The sequence below is a fragment of the Herpailurus yagouaroundi genome, unplaced genomic scaffold (assembly GCF_014898765.1).
Source record: "Herpailurus yagouaroundi ecotype Mexico unplaced genomic scaffold, PumYag 161, whole genome shotgun sequence".
NCBI lineage: Eukaryota > Metazoa > Chordata > Mammalia > Carnivora > Felidae > Herpailurus > Herpailurus yagouaroundi.
In genome coordinates, this window is record NW_024412402.1 from 11,163,670 (window position 1) to 11,180,394 (window position 16,725).

Genomic DNA, 16,725 nt, shown 5'->3' on the forward strand with positions numbered 1-16,725 from the left:
CCCCCCCCCCCCCCCCCCCCCCGCCAGGCTCCTAAATTTTTCTACTTAAATTATTGATGGTGCCTCCCTCTTGGGGATACTTTCTAGCATCTTGCTGGAGTCATGAATGGCTGGAAAAATGACTTTGGGGGAAGGAGTATGGTGAGCGACCTGCCCTTGTGAGGCAGCCTCTACCCTCCTTCCAGCCCTGTTGCTATTCTGGAGCCTTGTCATCTGTCTGCCACCTGGATCTCTGGGCACCATACTGGCTAGAATGAAAACAGCAAAAACGTCAGGGATTTCCCCCTTGTGGATTAAGGAACCTGCAGACTTTTTTAGCTATTTCTCTCTATCTCTGTCCCCCTCCACACTTCTGTTCAATTGCCTGTTGTCAGTTTGCATTTATTCTTCCCCCAGAACCGTTTCCCCCTGCATTGGAATGCAGTAGAGGTTTTTGCACTGGTCCTCCTCATCTAGAAGCCTCGTTGGGGTCATTTGCCACGGAATGATCAGTTTCTCTGTTATGCTGATGCATTGGATGACATTTTGAGGACAGAGTTTACAGAATACAAACGACATATCACGCCTTGGAAGAGCATTTACTTTTCAAATATGTTCAGTCAACCAACCGACATTCAGGTGCAGAATGAGGATGTGGTCTGGGTGAAGGTGAAATGTAATAAAAGTGCCTCATGTCACATGATGTGATGGTACAAACTGAGCCAGCTCTAGAATAACCAAGAATGACACTGTGATCAACAATCCAATCCCATCTTGAGTACACTTTGAAAATAAGCCAAGTAAAAATTATTAAACAAAAAAAAGGCCAAGCTTTCCTTCTTTTTTCATTAACGTTAAAAATTTTTTTTTTTTTACTGTTTATTTATTTTTGAGAGAGAGAGAGATAAAGACACACACGGAGCGTGAGTGGGGGAGGGGCAGAGAGAGAGGGAGACACGGAATCTGAAGCAGGCTCCAGGCTCTGAGCTGTCAGCACAGAGTCCGACAGGGGGCTTGAGCCCGAGAACCGTGAGATCACGATCTGAGCTGAAGTCGGATGCTTAACCAAATGCCCCTGATTTCTTTTTAAAATTCATTTATTTTCTGAGAGAGAGAGAGAGAGCGCGAGAGACCGAGAGTGCGAGTGGGAGAGGGGCAGAGAAAGAGGGAGACTCCCAAGCAGGCTCTGGTGCTGCCAGTACAGTGCCCGTGCGGGGGTTCAAAGTCACCAACCCGTGGGATCATGACCTGAGCTGAAGTTGTCGCTCAACTGACTGAGCCAACCAGGTGCCCCACTCATTAGCTTCAGTTTAGAAGTGAAAATAGGAACTATCACCGGACAGAACTCTGTCCATCCGGGAGTGTTTAAGGGATATAGAGGAGAGAACTGTCACTCTGCTTTATTCAAATATGCGAGGTAGGTCATTTGTATATTTAAAGAAATATGTCTTCTTCAGCAGAAACAAAGTACAAACTATACAAGTTGTACAAACAATACAATTTGATGATGGAGGGGGGAAATAACCCTGTGTACCTACACTGTGTTAGGTACTGTGGAAGACCAAAGTCAACAAGACAGTATGGCATGAATTAATGTACGGTAGCTGTAAGAATAAATGGTTATGGAAATTTAGAGGAGGAAAGGGTTATTTCTAGCTGGAATGTCTGGTTATTTCTAGCTGAATTCTGAAGAATGGATTGAACTTCAGTAGCACACTTTGGGCAGAGGGAATGCTCTGAGCAATGTGGATGGAAAAAAAAAAAAGAATTGTGGTATTTTGTGATTTGGTCAGTCACCCAGCATAGTATGTGCATTGATATTATAAAACTGCAAGGTAGTTTGGAGTTAGATCATGACTGTTAACTTCATTCAGGAGACCATTAGCAGTGTTTAAAGGTTTCTTTCTTTTCTTTTCTAAAAAAAATTTTAATGTTTATTTTTGAGAGAAAGAGAGAGAGGGAGACACGGAATCTGAAGCAGGCTCCAGGCTCCGAGCTGTCAGCACAGAGCCCGACGCGGAGCCCAAACCCACGGGCCATGAGATCATGACCTGAGCTGAAGTCAGACACACTTAATCGACTGAGCCACCTAGGTGCCCCTTAAAGTTTTTTTTCTGATGCTGTCAGAACTATAGTTCAGGAAGACTGGTCTGGTGGCAGAAAGGATTGGAGGTGGCAGGGAAACCAGTGAGGAAAAGGTTTTAATAGATCAGGGGAGAGAAAGGGAGGGCCTGCAGCTAGGGTGGTAGATGGGAAGTTTTGACAATTATCTAAGAGCCGTGCTTAGATTTTCCTTTGGGAGATTTCTTCTCTTTCTAATTCTACTGATAGGAAACGATAATGCTGACTCCTTAATCAATCTTAGATAAAGGCCACTGAATTGCAGGATAAGGAGGTCTGACAGATAGGTCTTTGAGTCCAGAGATATTTCCCCCCCTTACAGGGGCACACAATAAACTCAATTCCTTAATCAGTCAAGGGCTTTGTGGAGGACCCAGGTGGGAGGATCTAAGACTGAACTGAGTACTTACGGACACACTAGAGCCTGCAAGCTCCCAAAGAAGAGGCTCAGAATTAACAAATTAGGTCAGGGCACTTCCATCTTCAGGAAGAAAGTTCCCTTTTTTCATAGTTTTTCCAACGAAGCTTTTAGATTAGAGAAGTGGAAATGACTGGGAACTGCTTTTGTTTCATGAGAGGAGTACTCCTCGGGTTAGGGCTCGCAGCTGTCTTTCTGTGGTCAAGGCCTGGTGCTGGGGATGCTAATCTGCGGTGCAATGCGCTGAGCCCGGGGAATCTTAAGCACATACCCAATTCCCAGAAAAGGAACTAGTGTTCAGAAGCCAAAAAAGGGGGAAATGTTTTGTTTTCAGAAGGTCAAAGGGCCTGGAAGAAGAGCTTGCGGCCTAAGTGTCTTAAGCCTTTCTGGAGTGTTCGTAACCAGGCTGGAACAGGCTGCAGCATTCGCATTCCTGTCCCTCGGTGCCGACTTAATGAGTTTAAAACACCAAAGGGGTGGGGAAATAACTTCCGTTTTTCTCCCACAATGTTCAGAAGCAAATGACTTTAAGCTCAATTTCCTTATTTACCAGGTATGTGGCGGAAGACTTGACGTTAAGTTTCTTTCTACGGCTAGCTGTCCTAATTGAAATACCCCAATCACCCCTCAAAGAGAGCCAACCTAACAACCCACAAGGAACATGGAGGGCTCGGCTTCTGTCTAACGCGCAGACTCCACCCCAGACCCCGCCCCTTCCTTTCCCGGATTCTCCAGCAGAGGGCGCAGGCGCAAAGGTTCTGTCTGGGCCCGCCCCCGGGGGCAGGGGAGGGGTAGGCGGTGCGGAAACTTGGCCTCGGCTTTCCGGGAGCTGTGGCTCGGGAGGGGGTGGCGCAGGAAGGGTCGCTACCCAGTCGGGACCGGGCCGCCGGCTTCGCGGAGCGCCGTGCGCTCCTCCCGTCCCCGGGCTTGCGCTCTCGGAAGGGGCGCGCCCGCGCGAACCTCGCTCCCGTCACCGCCCACTCCTCCTCCCCGCGGCCGCCCCTCCCTCCGCCCGGACAGCCGGCGGCGGCTGCGGCGGCGGCGGCCGGGAGAGGCCCCTCCTTCACGCCCTCCTTCTTTCCCTCGCTCGCAGCGGAGCGGAGCCGGCGGACGCGGCTGGGCCCCCAACCCTCCCCGGGCCATGGCCGGCAACGTGAAAAAGAGCTCTGGGGCCGGGGGCGGCGGCAGCTCCGGGGGCTCGGGCTCGGGCGGCCTGATCGGGCTCATGAAGGACGCCTTCCAGCCGCACCACCACCACCACCACCACCACCACCTCAGCCCCCACCCGCCCGGCACCGTGGACAAGAAGATGGTGGAGAAGTGCTGGAAGCTCATGGACAAGGTGAAAGGCCTGCCCAGGACCCGCGGGAGCAGGGGTGGGCGTGGGCGGAGGGGGCCGAGGGAGGGGAAGGAAGGGACAGAGGAAGCTGGGGGAGGGGACGGGTCATGCGGGGCTGGCGAGGCAAGGAGCTGGGGTGACCCGGCCGAAGGGTGGGGGACGCGCGCGTGAGGAAGAGACCGGGAAGGTGGGGGTCGGCGGTGGGGGAAGGGCTGCGGTTGGGAGTTGGGGAACGTTGAGATAGTGTTTGGGGGTGGCGAGACAAAGATGGGTTGGGGGCTGGGGTGAAGGTTAACTGGGAAGCCACCAGGGCGGAAGTATAATGGGGGGGGTGCAGAGTTTGGGGCTCTGCAGGGTCTGGGGATGTGGGTCACGGAATTGGCCCCAGGAGGTAGGAGGGAGGGGGAGGGCGAAGAAGAGCGTGCAATTTACCGGCTGGGGCTGTTAGCTGGATGAGCAGTCGAGCTCTGAGTCGGGAATTAACGTTTATGGGCTCTGGTTGAGAGACCTGGGGTCAGGACAACTCCGTAGGCAAACTGCGCTCGGGGAGAGCCCGTAGTTTTTTTCTCATTAAGATATTAACACCAAGGTAAAAGAAATCAGGATGTTTAAATGGCCAAGGAAGTAACTTTCCTCCACCTCTAGCGCTGGGGCAAATTTTTATTCTCCAAAACATTGGATGTGATCCATTGCTGGTGCCGAGATTAAACCACAAGTTCTGGTTAGAAACATTATCTTTTGAAAGATGTATTAACTGAGCGTGCTAAGCAGCAGATTCTGACTTCTTCCAGATTCTGACTGCTTCCAGAACTTCCTCCTCATGCTGCTTTTAGCTGGGTTCTACTTTTTTCGTGGCCGACCTGACTCCTTGTTACAGGACCTGACTTTTAAGCTTGTTCAATGAGCTTCTTTGCTTACCTTTTTTAAAGCAAGTTTGAAAAATATCGCTTTTATACTTAGCCATTAAGTGTGGCATTTGGGAGAAGTTCACCTCATTGTAGTGTCTATAATATAGTAGTCCAGAGTCCTTAAAAGTGTTTAAGCATTTTGAGAGCACCCAATATAGTGTTTTCTTAGTTCATTAATGGACATTAATTAATAACTTATTTTTGGAAAATTTCATATTGTCAGCGAAAAGTAACTGGAAGTATCTGGCATATTGTAAGAGAATGGTGTTATTTCCTCCAGAGGAAAATTGGTTTTCTCTGGTTCCTCTCTAGGTCTAGGTTCCTCTTCTGTAAAGTTCTTCATGGATTGTTTTGGACTAAAACAGCTAATAAGAATGATTATGAAACACTTGGCAAATATAAACGTGCTGTATAAATGCTTAATAAGTCCCGTGCGTGCATTAACACTCCTGAAGTGCATACAAGTGGTTTCAGAGCCACTTTTTCAGGGCTGGTGTTTCTCATGTTAAATAATTGGTATTGTAGTTAATGATACAAGTTTTTTCATATTTATTATGTTGGTGGTGTAGTTTTAATTTCATTATTTAGAAATTGTAATAAAACCATTATAGAAAGTTAGGCATGTAAAGGAAACTTTAAATTCATTGACACCTTTAAAAACGTTTTTTTTTCCTTAAGTGTTTACTTATTTTTGAGAGAGACAGAATGCAAGTGGGAGAGGGGCAGAGAGCAAGGGAGACAGAGTCTGAAGCAGGCTGCAGGCTCTGAGCTGTCAGCACAGAGCCCTATGCGGGGCACGAACTCAAACCACAAGATCTTGAGATCTTGACCTGAGCCGAAGTCGGAAGTTGGACCCTCAACCGACTGAGCCACCCAGGTGCCCCTCATTGACACCTTTTTAAAAAAAATACCAAATGTATTCAAGATCTGAAGTTTGTAGGTTTGCATTTTAGGGATTTACAGCTGAGGACTGAAAAGGTTCCCCTGGATTTAAAAAAAAAATTGTATGTTTAATTAGTTTCTCGTGTAAGATACGTGTATGCAATATACCCAAACTTGTATGGATCAGAGACCTTTCCTTAAAAATAATAAACTTTTCCTCAAACTTTTGAATCTCTATAAGGTAGTTCAAATAAGATCCTTTTTAAACTTTTTTCCTTCATTTCTTTAAAGTATGTGTATAGCGATGTGATTTTTTTCTGCAGAATGTTTAGTTGTATGGGGAGAATAGGACTCGTTTTGAGTGCTTTTCAGGTTTTGATAGCTTCAAGGGAAGTAGGTGCCCAGCTTTTCCTTTCTAGTGTTGGGAGAGAGGGATGTTTTATTCTTGTGTTGCTTGTCTTAGAAGGTGATTTTTAGTAATGTCTGTGCCCCGTATCACAAATTACTAGTCTTGTTTCTGGTGTATTCGGCTGATAGGTTCATATTGCTCTCCAGATTTCCTGAGTACTTTCATAAGTATTGGATTGAACTGTTTCTTTTATGCTTGCATATTTTTTTCCACGTTTTTATTTGTTAGAGCCTTAAATAAATGTCACTAACCCTTCTTCATGTGGTATGATGTAAGTGGTAAAGAACTTACTGTCAAATCCACAATTGCCCCACACATTTATTGAATTCGGTTCTGAGTCTCTCTCTCATACCTGTTCTATCCTTGTTGTTGAAGCTAGGTGAATATTATTCTAGCTTATCAATGATCAGTGTCTTGACTTCGTGCTGGGAACTGTTAGTCTCTTCCCCTCCCCCAGTATTGAATGTGTGCAGATGGAGAAGTTGGCATAAGTCATGGGTTCTGGTCAACATAGGCTCAATTTACTAATCCATTGTGGAACTTAAGCTCATTGTCGGAAAAATCCTTGTGCTGGGACACTTGCTATTAAACAAAAAACATGGTCAACCTCTGTTTTGCCAGCTGAGTATATTGTAATAAATACTTGTGTGTGAAGAAAGTGGCTGGGAAGAGAGGATTGGGCAGGGGAGTGGAGAGAAAAATCCTATAAATTGCCTTAAATGTAAACTTAGAAGTAGTAAGGTATCTAGTGAGACACAAAATTCCATTATGAAGTAGAGCAGGAGTTGGCAATCTGTTTTTGTCAGGGGACAGTAAATATTTTAGGCTTTGCTGGACACATACTTAGTCTTGTATTCTTTGTTACTGTTTTACAACTCTTTAAAAAAGTAAAAGCCATTCCTAGCTTGCAGGTGGACAAAAAGAAAGGGCTGGAGATTGTAGTTTGCCCCTGAAGCAGAGCAACATACTGGGTATATTTTAGGTCTATGTTATGTTTTTATTTTGAATTAGCTTATATCATTAAAACATTAAGGTGTTTATTTTTTTAAATGAGATATAATTTATAAGAAAATTTATAGTTCCCTTATGATTTTAAGGGAAAAAGCTTCCCTTTAAGGCATGAGTTTTAAAAAAGTATTTTCAAAAGGTGATCCTTCTGCTACCTGCCTTCTTCTGTTTGTCCCACCTCTGTCCCACCACCCCCCAAAAAATACCTTGAGTAACTTCCTGTATTTGGGAAGTAAGATGCACTAATTAGAATTTATGATTCAGTGTATTTCATTGGACTACATCCTCCTTTCCTTCCTTCTTCCTTCCTTTGCACACTAAGTCCCAGGCATACTGCTAGGTGTAAATTCTTACACTCCAGGTTACATTACAGTGATGAGTGACTACGTAAGTATGTAAACAGTGATAGGAGATCTCTTAAGTTTAAACTTATTTTTTCTGTACATATTACTTCTGTACTCATCTTAACCTCTTGAGATTGTAAATTCTGTGAGGACAGCACAGCGACTATAATCTGCTTATCTCCTGCAGTGTCCGGTCATGAGGACTTATACAATAGTAAGAGCTTTGTAAATATTTAAATTGCTTTGTGTGTTCTGAAGGAATAACTGAAAAGAAAACGTGTGGGGGTGGGAATAAATTTTAATTACATTAAACTTATTTCTTGCAGTAGCCCTTTGGCGGTATCATCTCTTTTATAGATGGAGACACTTGGGCTCAGAGATGTTATGTAATTTAATTTAGTTAATGGTGGAGCCTGACTTGGAATCCAGGATAACCCACCTCCTTAGGCTTGGTTATTTCCTCCATACAGTACCTTCTCAGGTGTACCACAAAGCGTCAGTAACAGAAACCATTCAGCAAGTGACCTGTGTGGTTACAATAGTCCTCACGCACACACGTTCATTAACGCACCCAAGCAAAGTAGACATTCTCTTGAATAATAAGGTAGCATTTAATACCATCCAGTGAAATGTCTGTTATCTGCTTTCAAGTTCAGTGTTTGCATTTCTTCAAATTAATGTCTACTGGTTACTTTGCATGGTGGTCACAGAGGCTTGTACACTTCATTTTCCTCTTCTACTTAATTTGTGTTCTCTGCGGTAGTGTTTATCACTTTTTCATCCGTTTCTCCCTTCGCTAGAGCTCTTCAGGACCCAGGCTCTGTCTTAATATCAGTTCCTGGGCCTAACATGTGGTACTTGCTGAATGAAGTGCAGACATTTAACAAAATAAAATGAGATCAAAACATAGTCCCTCCTCATTTTTTGTATGATTGATTAGGGGGGAATCAGGTAGGGAATCCCCCCTTTTTTTAATGTTTATTTATTTTGAGAGAGAGAAAGCAGAAGTGGGGAAGGGCAGAGGGAGAGAGAGAATCCCAAGCAGGCTCTGTGTTGTCAGTGAGGAGCCAGACTTGGGGCTCCATGTCACAAAGTGTGAGATCGTGACCTGAGCCGAGATCAAGAGTTGGAAGCTTAACTGACTGAGCTACCCAGGAGCCCTAGGAATCTTCTTGAGTGCTGAATTAAAGTATCATTTACTTAAAGTAGTTTTACCTTTTTCGATTATAAAGGTAATATATAGTCATTGTAAAACATGATTGTGTTGTTTTTATGCTATTAACTCCCCAAAAGGATGTAAAATTCTTCATAATTTCTTATGAAATGAGCTCACTTGAGCATTTCATGTGATTCATGGTAGAAATTTTCAAAGGTATATAGAATAAAAGTGGGATTGGGCCAGGGGAGAAGAGAATTTGTTCTGTTCATTTTGTAGCTTTGGCTAAAGTTTTTGGTAATTCTTGCTATAGTAAACCTTGTGTTGTTTTTTTTTTTTTTTTAAACATACAGTGTAGACTTGGCTTCAGGAGTAGAACCCAGTGATGTACCAGTTACATACAATGACCAGTGCTCATCCTGAAAAGTGCCCTCCTTCATGCCCATCACCCATTGACCCCGCCCCCATCAACCCTCAGTTTGTTCTCTGCATTTAAGAGTCTCTTATGGTATGCCTCCCTCTCTGTTTTTATCTTATTTTTCCTTCCCTTCCTTTCTGATCATCTGTTCAGTTTCTCCGATTCCACATGTGAGTGAAATCATGTGATAATCTGTCTTTCTCTGACTTATTTCGCTTAGCATAATACCCTCTAGTTCCATCTGTGTTGTTGCACATGGCAAGATTTCATTCTTTTTCACTGTCGGGTAGTAGTCCATTGTGTTTATATTATGTACCACATCTTCTTTTTTTTTTTTTTTTTTAATTTTTTTTTTCAACGTTTATTTATTTTTGGGACAGAGAGAGACAGAGCATGAACGGGGAAGGGGCAGAGAGAGAGGGAGACACAGAATCGGAAACAGGCTCCAGGCTCTGAGCCATCAGCCCAGAGCCTGACGCGGGGCTCGAACTCACGGACCGCGAGATCGTGACCTGGCTGAAGTCGGACGCTTAACCGACTGCTCCACCCAGGCGCCCCTGTACCACATCTTCTTAATCTGTTCATCAGTTGATGGGACATTTGGGCTCTTTCCATAATTTGGCTATTGTTGATAGCTCTGCTATAAACATTGGGGTACATGTGCCCCTTCGAATCAGCATTGTTGTATCCTTTGGCTAAATTCCTAGTAGTGCGATTGCTGGGTCAAAGATAGTTCTATTTTTAATTTTTTGAGGAACCTCCGCACTGTTTTCCAGAGTGGCCGCACCAGTTTGCATCCCCACCAATAGTGCAGTAGGGTTCCCTTTGCTCCACAACAGCTGTTGTTTCCTGAGTTGTTAATTTTTGCCATTCTGACCGGTATGAGGTGGTATCTCATTTTGGTTTTGGTTCATATTTCCCTGATGGCATGTTGAGCATCTTTTCATGTGTTCTGTTTGCCATCTGGATGTCTTTGGAAAAATGTTTGTGTCTTCCGCCCAGTTCTTCACTGGATTATTTGATTTTTGGTAGTAAACCTATTTTTAGTATGTTGTTGGTATGTTTTTAGTATACATACACTAAACCTGATATGGGCATGGCAGCCATGGGCAAATTGATCTATTCCTCTTTCATTGGAGTTTGTGTTATATTCAAACATAACATCATAACGTTTATGCCGTGAAAAAAACCCCATTTCCCTAATGATTAGCCTAGATCATTAAAAGAAAAACAAATTAAGTATTAGTTTGGAAGCTAAGCCTAAGCTTCAATCACATTTTTTAATGAAGCTGTTAATTCTGATCTACGTTATGTTTGTTGAAAGTAGGGGGATTATGACAAGCAAGTCATTGTGAGATGTTTTCATGATTAGCACATTTTGTGCTGGAAGGAAATAGGTGGGAGTAGTCAACCAGGAGCACTGGAAGCCAGCCTCAGCTCTGTCCCCACAATGTTCCTTCCTGCAGCAGCTTCCAAAAGGAGGAGGGGAAAAGGGTGCAAATTTCAAGCCCTGGGAAGATTTGGTGCTACTCTCATAGATGCTCCCGCGATTCCTTCAGAAGAAATCCACAGATGACTCTGGGTCTCCTGTCTGCAGCTTTTGGGATGGATGATGAGTCTTTCTTAGCAGACTCTGCTTCCTGGGCACCCTGTCAGAACCATCTCTGGTCACTGCCTTTCCTCTGGCTCTGGGATCAGCCATGAGGAAGTCTTAAAATGAGACCAGCTTATTGGTAGTTCAGTGAATGGGATGGGATCCTAATTCCTGCCTCTTCCTTTCTTAGACCTGCTTTGCATAGGTGTAACACTCTTTATGAAAAACAGTTTAATGCAGAACAAAATGTCTCCCTTTACTCTCATACCTTCAAGTGACTACCTCTCCAGAGGTACCTGGCATCTATAGCTTACAGTCCGTCCTTATCCATTTCCCTAAGTGGCTCTGAGAAGGTTGGATGGACATCTTTTGCCCTTGAAAGATTTATCAACTTGAGCAAGTTACTGACTTCTTAGCATTTACTCCCTAAGACTGATAGCTGAGTTCTAATCATTTCTTATATTGTAGACCAGTTTACAGTTTCACATCTTATACATCAAAAATCTCAAAACAGTGTGTTTTAGGAGAATGAAACTGAGATTCAGAGAGATTAAATAACCTAAGTCACCCACCCATCTAATACTTTTGTTTTTTTCTGTGGATCTTGAACTGGTATTCAGACTCTGTTAAGTGATTCTTATAAACAAGTGCTTCTCATACTTTAACGTGAATTCAGACCATCTGGGGATCTTGTTAAAAATGTAGAGGCTGGGGGCGCCTGGGTGGCGCAGTCGGTTAGGCGTCCAACTTCAGCCAGGTCACGATCTCGCGGTCCGGGAGCTTGAGCCCCGCGTCAGGCTCTGGGCTGATGGCTCAGAGCCTGGAGCCTGTTTCCGATTCTGTGTCTCCCTCTCTCTCTGCCCCTCCCCCGTTCATGCTCTGTCTCTCTCTGTCCCAAAAATAAATAAACGTTGAAAAAAAAATTAAAAAAAAAAAAATGTAGAGGCTGAATGGATCTGGGGTGGGGCCCACGATTCTGTAGTCCTGACCAGCTCCCAGGTGATGTCCATGAAGCTGGCAAAGGGACCGTGCTTGAAGTACCAAACCTCCATACCACAGTTGCTTTTATTTCAGGTAAGCTTGCTGGATTTTTGTTTTTTTTTGGAAGAAATGGCAATAGGATATCTTGTTTATGTTGAGGATTTTAATTATTATGTTCTTAAATTTCAAAAGCAATTTATACTCAGAATTAAACATTTTTAAACCAAAGTGGGATCCTTTTTAATTAAAAGAATATTTTTTAAGTTTATTTATTTTGAGACAGAGAGAGAGGAAGGGGATCAGAGCGAGGAAGAGAGAGAATCCCAAGCAGGCTCCGTGCTGTCAGTGCAGATCCCGACTCAGGTCTTGATCTTATGAACTGTGAGATCATGACCTAAGCCAAAACCAAGTCGGTTGCTTAACTGACTGAGCCACCCACGTACCTCAAAAGTGGGACTTTAAACAAAAATGGTTCAAAATTTTTTTTTTGTATTTGCTAAATTGTGGAGATTTTCCGTGTTAATACCACATATAGGTCTTCCTGAATTTTAAGGATTGTATAAGATTTCATAAATACTTATTATTTTTTTTTTTAATTTTTTTTTTTCAACGTTTATTTATTTTTGGGACAGAGAGAGACAGAGCATGAACGGGCGAGGGGCAGAGAGAGAGGGAGACACAGAATAGGAAACAGGCTCCAGGCTCTGAGCCATCAGCCCAGAGCCTGACGCGGGGCTCGAACTCATGGACCGCGAGATCGTGACCTGGCTGAAGTCGGACGCTTAAACGACTGCACCACCCAGGCGCCCCAAGATTTCATAATTAAATATGTTTACTGAATTCATATTAATCTTTTTGTTTTATTATTTCTTTAGAGAGCATTCAGGGGAGGCACAGAGAAAGGGGAAAGAGAATCTTAAACAGGTTCCATGCTCAGTATCGAGCCCCTGTGTGGGGCTCAGTCTCACGACTGTGAGATCATGACTTGAGCGGAAATCAAGAGTCAGATGCTTAACTGACTGTGCCACCCAGGCACAGTATTGATAATCTTCTAGGTTATTTCTGATTTTAAGTATTAGAAACTGTGCTGTAGTGACTATCCATTTTGTGGTTTCTGAATATTTCTTTAGAATAAACTCCCAGAAATGAAATGTGCTGCGTCAAAGGACTCGCACGTCAAAGTTTTAAAAATATATGTGTGAGCATATTGCCCTCCAAAAAGTTTGCTTCCGACCACAATCTTTGTCTAGTTTGTTGATTTAAATGATTCCTGGGGCACCTGGGTGGCTCAGTCAGGTAAGCGTCCGACTCTTGGTTTCGACTCAGGTCATGATCTCATGGTTCAGGGACGCTGATAGCGTGGAGCCTGCTTGGGGTTCTCTTTCTCCCTCTCTCTGCCCCTCCCCTGCTTGCCCTCTCTCTTTCTCTCTCAAAATAAATAAACATTAAAAAATATATATGATTCCTTGTTACCTTAGGTGAAAATTATGGTGGATCTGATCACAATCACACTTTTCCTGAACTCAAGCTATATGCCTGGTGCTGGGGAATTAAAGATGAATCCGTGTACTCAGACTCTGGTGATATAACTGGAGTCATACAAAGGCTCTGGGAAGCCTCTGTGGGAATCATTAGGCAAACCATGGCTTAGTCCCTGAGGACACGAGAAAGGGGACTGGGAATGGGGAGGGCTTTAGAGCAAATTGGTGCCTCTGCGATATCCTGAGCCACAGTTACATCTCATTTGGGCCTGACATCCAAAAGCGATGCTAAAATCACCTAATTTCTAGCTCATGCTGAGTATTTGGTTTGAAGTTGCACCAATAAGTCCGGATAGAGATATTTTTTTTTTTCTTTTAAAAATAGGATCTGTGTATAAAAACTGCATGTTTAAACTATCAGCACATGTAGTTTCTTTAATATCGTACATTGTGTTGGATGTATTTTTTTGTCTGTGCAGTTAATGTGATAAATGAAAGTAATGAGATTGGTAATTAGTTATAAGTGGCGTAGTGTCTTTAATAAATAGTGTTGGGTGGTATTTGAGAAGTGTTAGGTAGTAATTACAGTTCAAATCCCTGAATGGAGTTTTGATAAATCAATAATGGAGAATAGTAATTAGAAGTAAAAGCCTTTTTTCTTGGGGCCGTTATCTAGTGATGATATGTTTCTTAAAAAAAAAAAAAAAAAGTATAGGTTTCTGATTTCTCTTTAAAAAATATTTAAAAGCTTCACTGTACATTTATACTTGTAAAACTTAAATCTCTTCAAGTTTCTGTGTTGATGAGTTTCTAAAACTTGAAGCTTTAATAAGAAACACTTAACAAGGCTTTAGAAATTAATTGATCACTCTCATTTATAGGAGCAGAAATTCAGATCCAGAGAGGTGAATAAACTTGCCTAATGTCAACAGAGCCAGTTAATGTTGGTCATCAGACTAGAACCCAGGTTCCCAGACCTGGTGTCCTCCCTGCTATATCTCCTGCTCCCTTGAGCAATATGGAGCCTTTTAAAATTGTAATCAGATTTTACATGTTTTATGTTGAATTCAACATACTGAATACTCATTTAAAAAAAATTTTTTTTTATGTTTTTTTCTGAGACAGAGACAGAGCATGAGTGGGGGAGGGGCAGAGAGAGAGGGAGACAGAGAATCAGAAGCAGGTCCCAGGCTCTGAGCTGTCAGCACAGAGCCCGACGCGGGGCTCCAACTCACAGACGATGAGATCATGACCTGAGCCGAAGTCGGTCGCTCAACCGACTGAGCCACCCAGGCGCCCCTGAATACTCATTTTTAAAGTATAAAGCTTAATCACGTTAAAATATTTTAATGTTTATTTTTGAGAGCATGAGCAGGGGCAGGGCAGAGGGAGAGGGGACACAGAATTCGAAGCAGGCTCTAGGCTCTGAGCTGTCAGCACAGAGCCTGACGCGGGGATGGAACCCATGAACTGTGAGAACTGTGACCTGAGCCGAAGTTGGACGCTTAGCCAGCCGAGCCACCCAGGCACCCCTATCATGTTTTAACATATAAAAATGTTTGAAAAAACTTCCATGGATAAGTTGAGGTCTATAGAGATAAAAATACTTAGTCATTCATAGTCCTATATGCTTAGAGTTTTCTGCCTAATTAGAAATTCACATTCCTTAGCGTTAGAAAGGAGTCTGTGTTCAGAGTAGAATTAGGTTTAGGCACTGTTCTTGGTACCTTTTCTCTTTTTATAAATTTAGCTATTTCCAAGCATAATTTTATTCCTCTTTATTGTGACCATAGCACTTTCCAAATTTTTTTTCTATTGACCGTTGAGCCTTGGCAGAAGCAAAGGGAGGAGCGAGGCCAATGAGAAAGCTATTATGAATGGGCTGTATGGCAGCTGTACAAGGATGCTGTTGCTTTCCCAGAGCTAAGCACGTTTCTTTTTGGCGTTACTTTGAGTGACGCTGTAAATGTACAGGCAGAAGTAAACAAAAGGAAGCCATTTTTGCTATTGCAAGACTTGGAAGGCAAAATAAAGTTGGCCAAATGGAGGACACAATAAGCAGGAAAATATTTTATCTTTTTAGAAATTTGGGGGGGAATGTTTTTTAAGCTCAGAGTGTCCATTTATGCTTTAACTATGACTGCTAATTTAAAGTTCACTAAGTAGTAAAGGCAGGTTGTTAGCTTTTGAAGTTTGCTGACTATTGACTTGAATTATTCACAAAGCCTTTTTTGAACTTTTTCCCTAGGGATTATACATATTTAGGGTGTTTCTCTTTCTAGAAGATTTTAACATCAAAAGAGTAGGTCTCTGTTTTCTTTATGTCTGCATTAGTGTTAAAAACTCAAGAGCTAGTGGTGGAATGCTGATTTCCCTGGTCATTGGAGGATTCATCTCAAAAAGATCTTGAGAAAAGCAGACATTTAATCTACAAATGATCTTTACAAGGTCACATTTGAAGGAGGGACAAATAATACTTGTGGAAGGTACATGGTACCAGCTTGAAAATGCAAGCAAATCAAATGTTTTGGAGACATTTTTTAACCCTTGATATTTTAAATCTGGTATGTTATGAGAAGAGATATATTTTTCAATTAATTGTCATAAACATTTATAGATTGCATATTATAGGTTGGACATCGTATGTAAGACTAAGCAATTTTATTTTCATTTTGTTAGAAGGAAGCATGTCTTTTTTCCAGAGGTATTAGGCAAATATTGCATTTTAACCTAAATTCTGTGAAGTTAATGCATTTACTTTTCTTGTTTTTCTTTTTCTTTTTTTTTTTTTTTACATTTATTTATTTACTTTGAGAGAGACAGAGACAGTGTGAGTGGGGGAGAGGCAGAGAGAGAGGGAGACAGAGAATCCCAAGCAGGCTGTGCACTGTCAGTGCGGAGCCCGATGTAGGGCTCGAACTCATGAAACTGAGATCATGACCTGAGCCGAAATCAAGAGTTGGACGCTTAACCGACAGAGCTAACTAGGGACCCCAGTGCCCTTATCTTTAAATAGGGAGAACATGTGGGTTGGTGTGTATCGCCCTGGATATAAATGGAAACTCTTATTGGGAGCTCTGCTGGATTTGTGCCTTTGAAGGAGTGGTGGTTACTGTAGCTTTCGCAGATCGTAGGTTACGCTGTTCTTGGGTGGCCTGCTGCCTTTTCTCTATCCTTTGGTCATCAGTTAGAGAGCATGCAGGATTAGGAAGTTGGAGTGGCGTGAACCAAGATGGTAGAAATAATGGTACCAGTTTCGGGGAGTCATCAAAGGGTGATGTGTTATCTATCATTCATCTTCGGTACATAATTCCTGCCTACCCTGAAGATAAGCCTGGTCAAGTTGTATGGAAATGGGGAGGGGAACTAACATATTGAGTGCCTACTTTATTGGAAGTTATACAGGCCTTTCATAAGTGTTTATTGTGAGTAGGTATTAACTCTGTTTTTGCAGATAATTTTTTAATTTTAATTGAAAGCTTAAACATTTTTAATTTTTAAAAAATTTCATTGAAAATTTAAAAAGCCTGTATTTTAGGTTTTATTGTAATGTCTCCTTATTAATGCCCTACCTCTTCCAGATCTCTCTCTTGCTCTCTCTACTTTGCTGTCTCCATTTTAGTCTCACTGATGTTTTTATTCTTCAAACACATCTAGACCTGTTTCACTTTTGGACTTAAAGATGAC

At 42.6% G+C, this 16,725-nt stretch overlaps 1 protein-coding gene across 3 annotated transcripts in view; it reads left to right on the forward strand.

The window, feature by feature from the left end:
• The first annotated feature begins 3,344 nt into the window (after positions 1-3,344).
• Positions 3,345-16,725, forward strand: part of CBL (Cbl proto-oncogene) — an 85,701-nt gene continuing 72,320 nt past the window's right edge. For all 3 annotated transcript variants that reach the window (XM_040483294.1, XM_040483295.1, XM_040483293.1), the window contains exon 1: positions 3,345-3,860. In XM_040483294.1, coding sequence (XP_040339228.1) covers positions 3,660-3,860 — 201 coding nt within the window. In that variant the 5' untranslated portion in view covers positions 3,345-3,659. The remainder of the gene's footprint in view (positions 3,861-16,725) is intronic.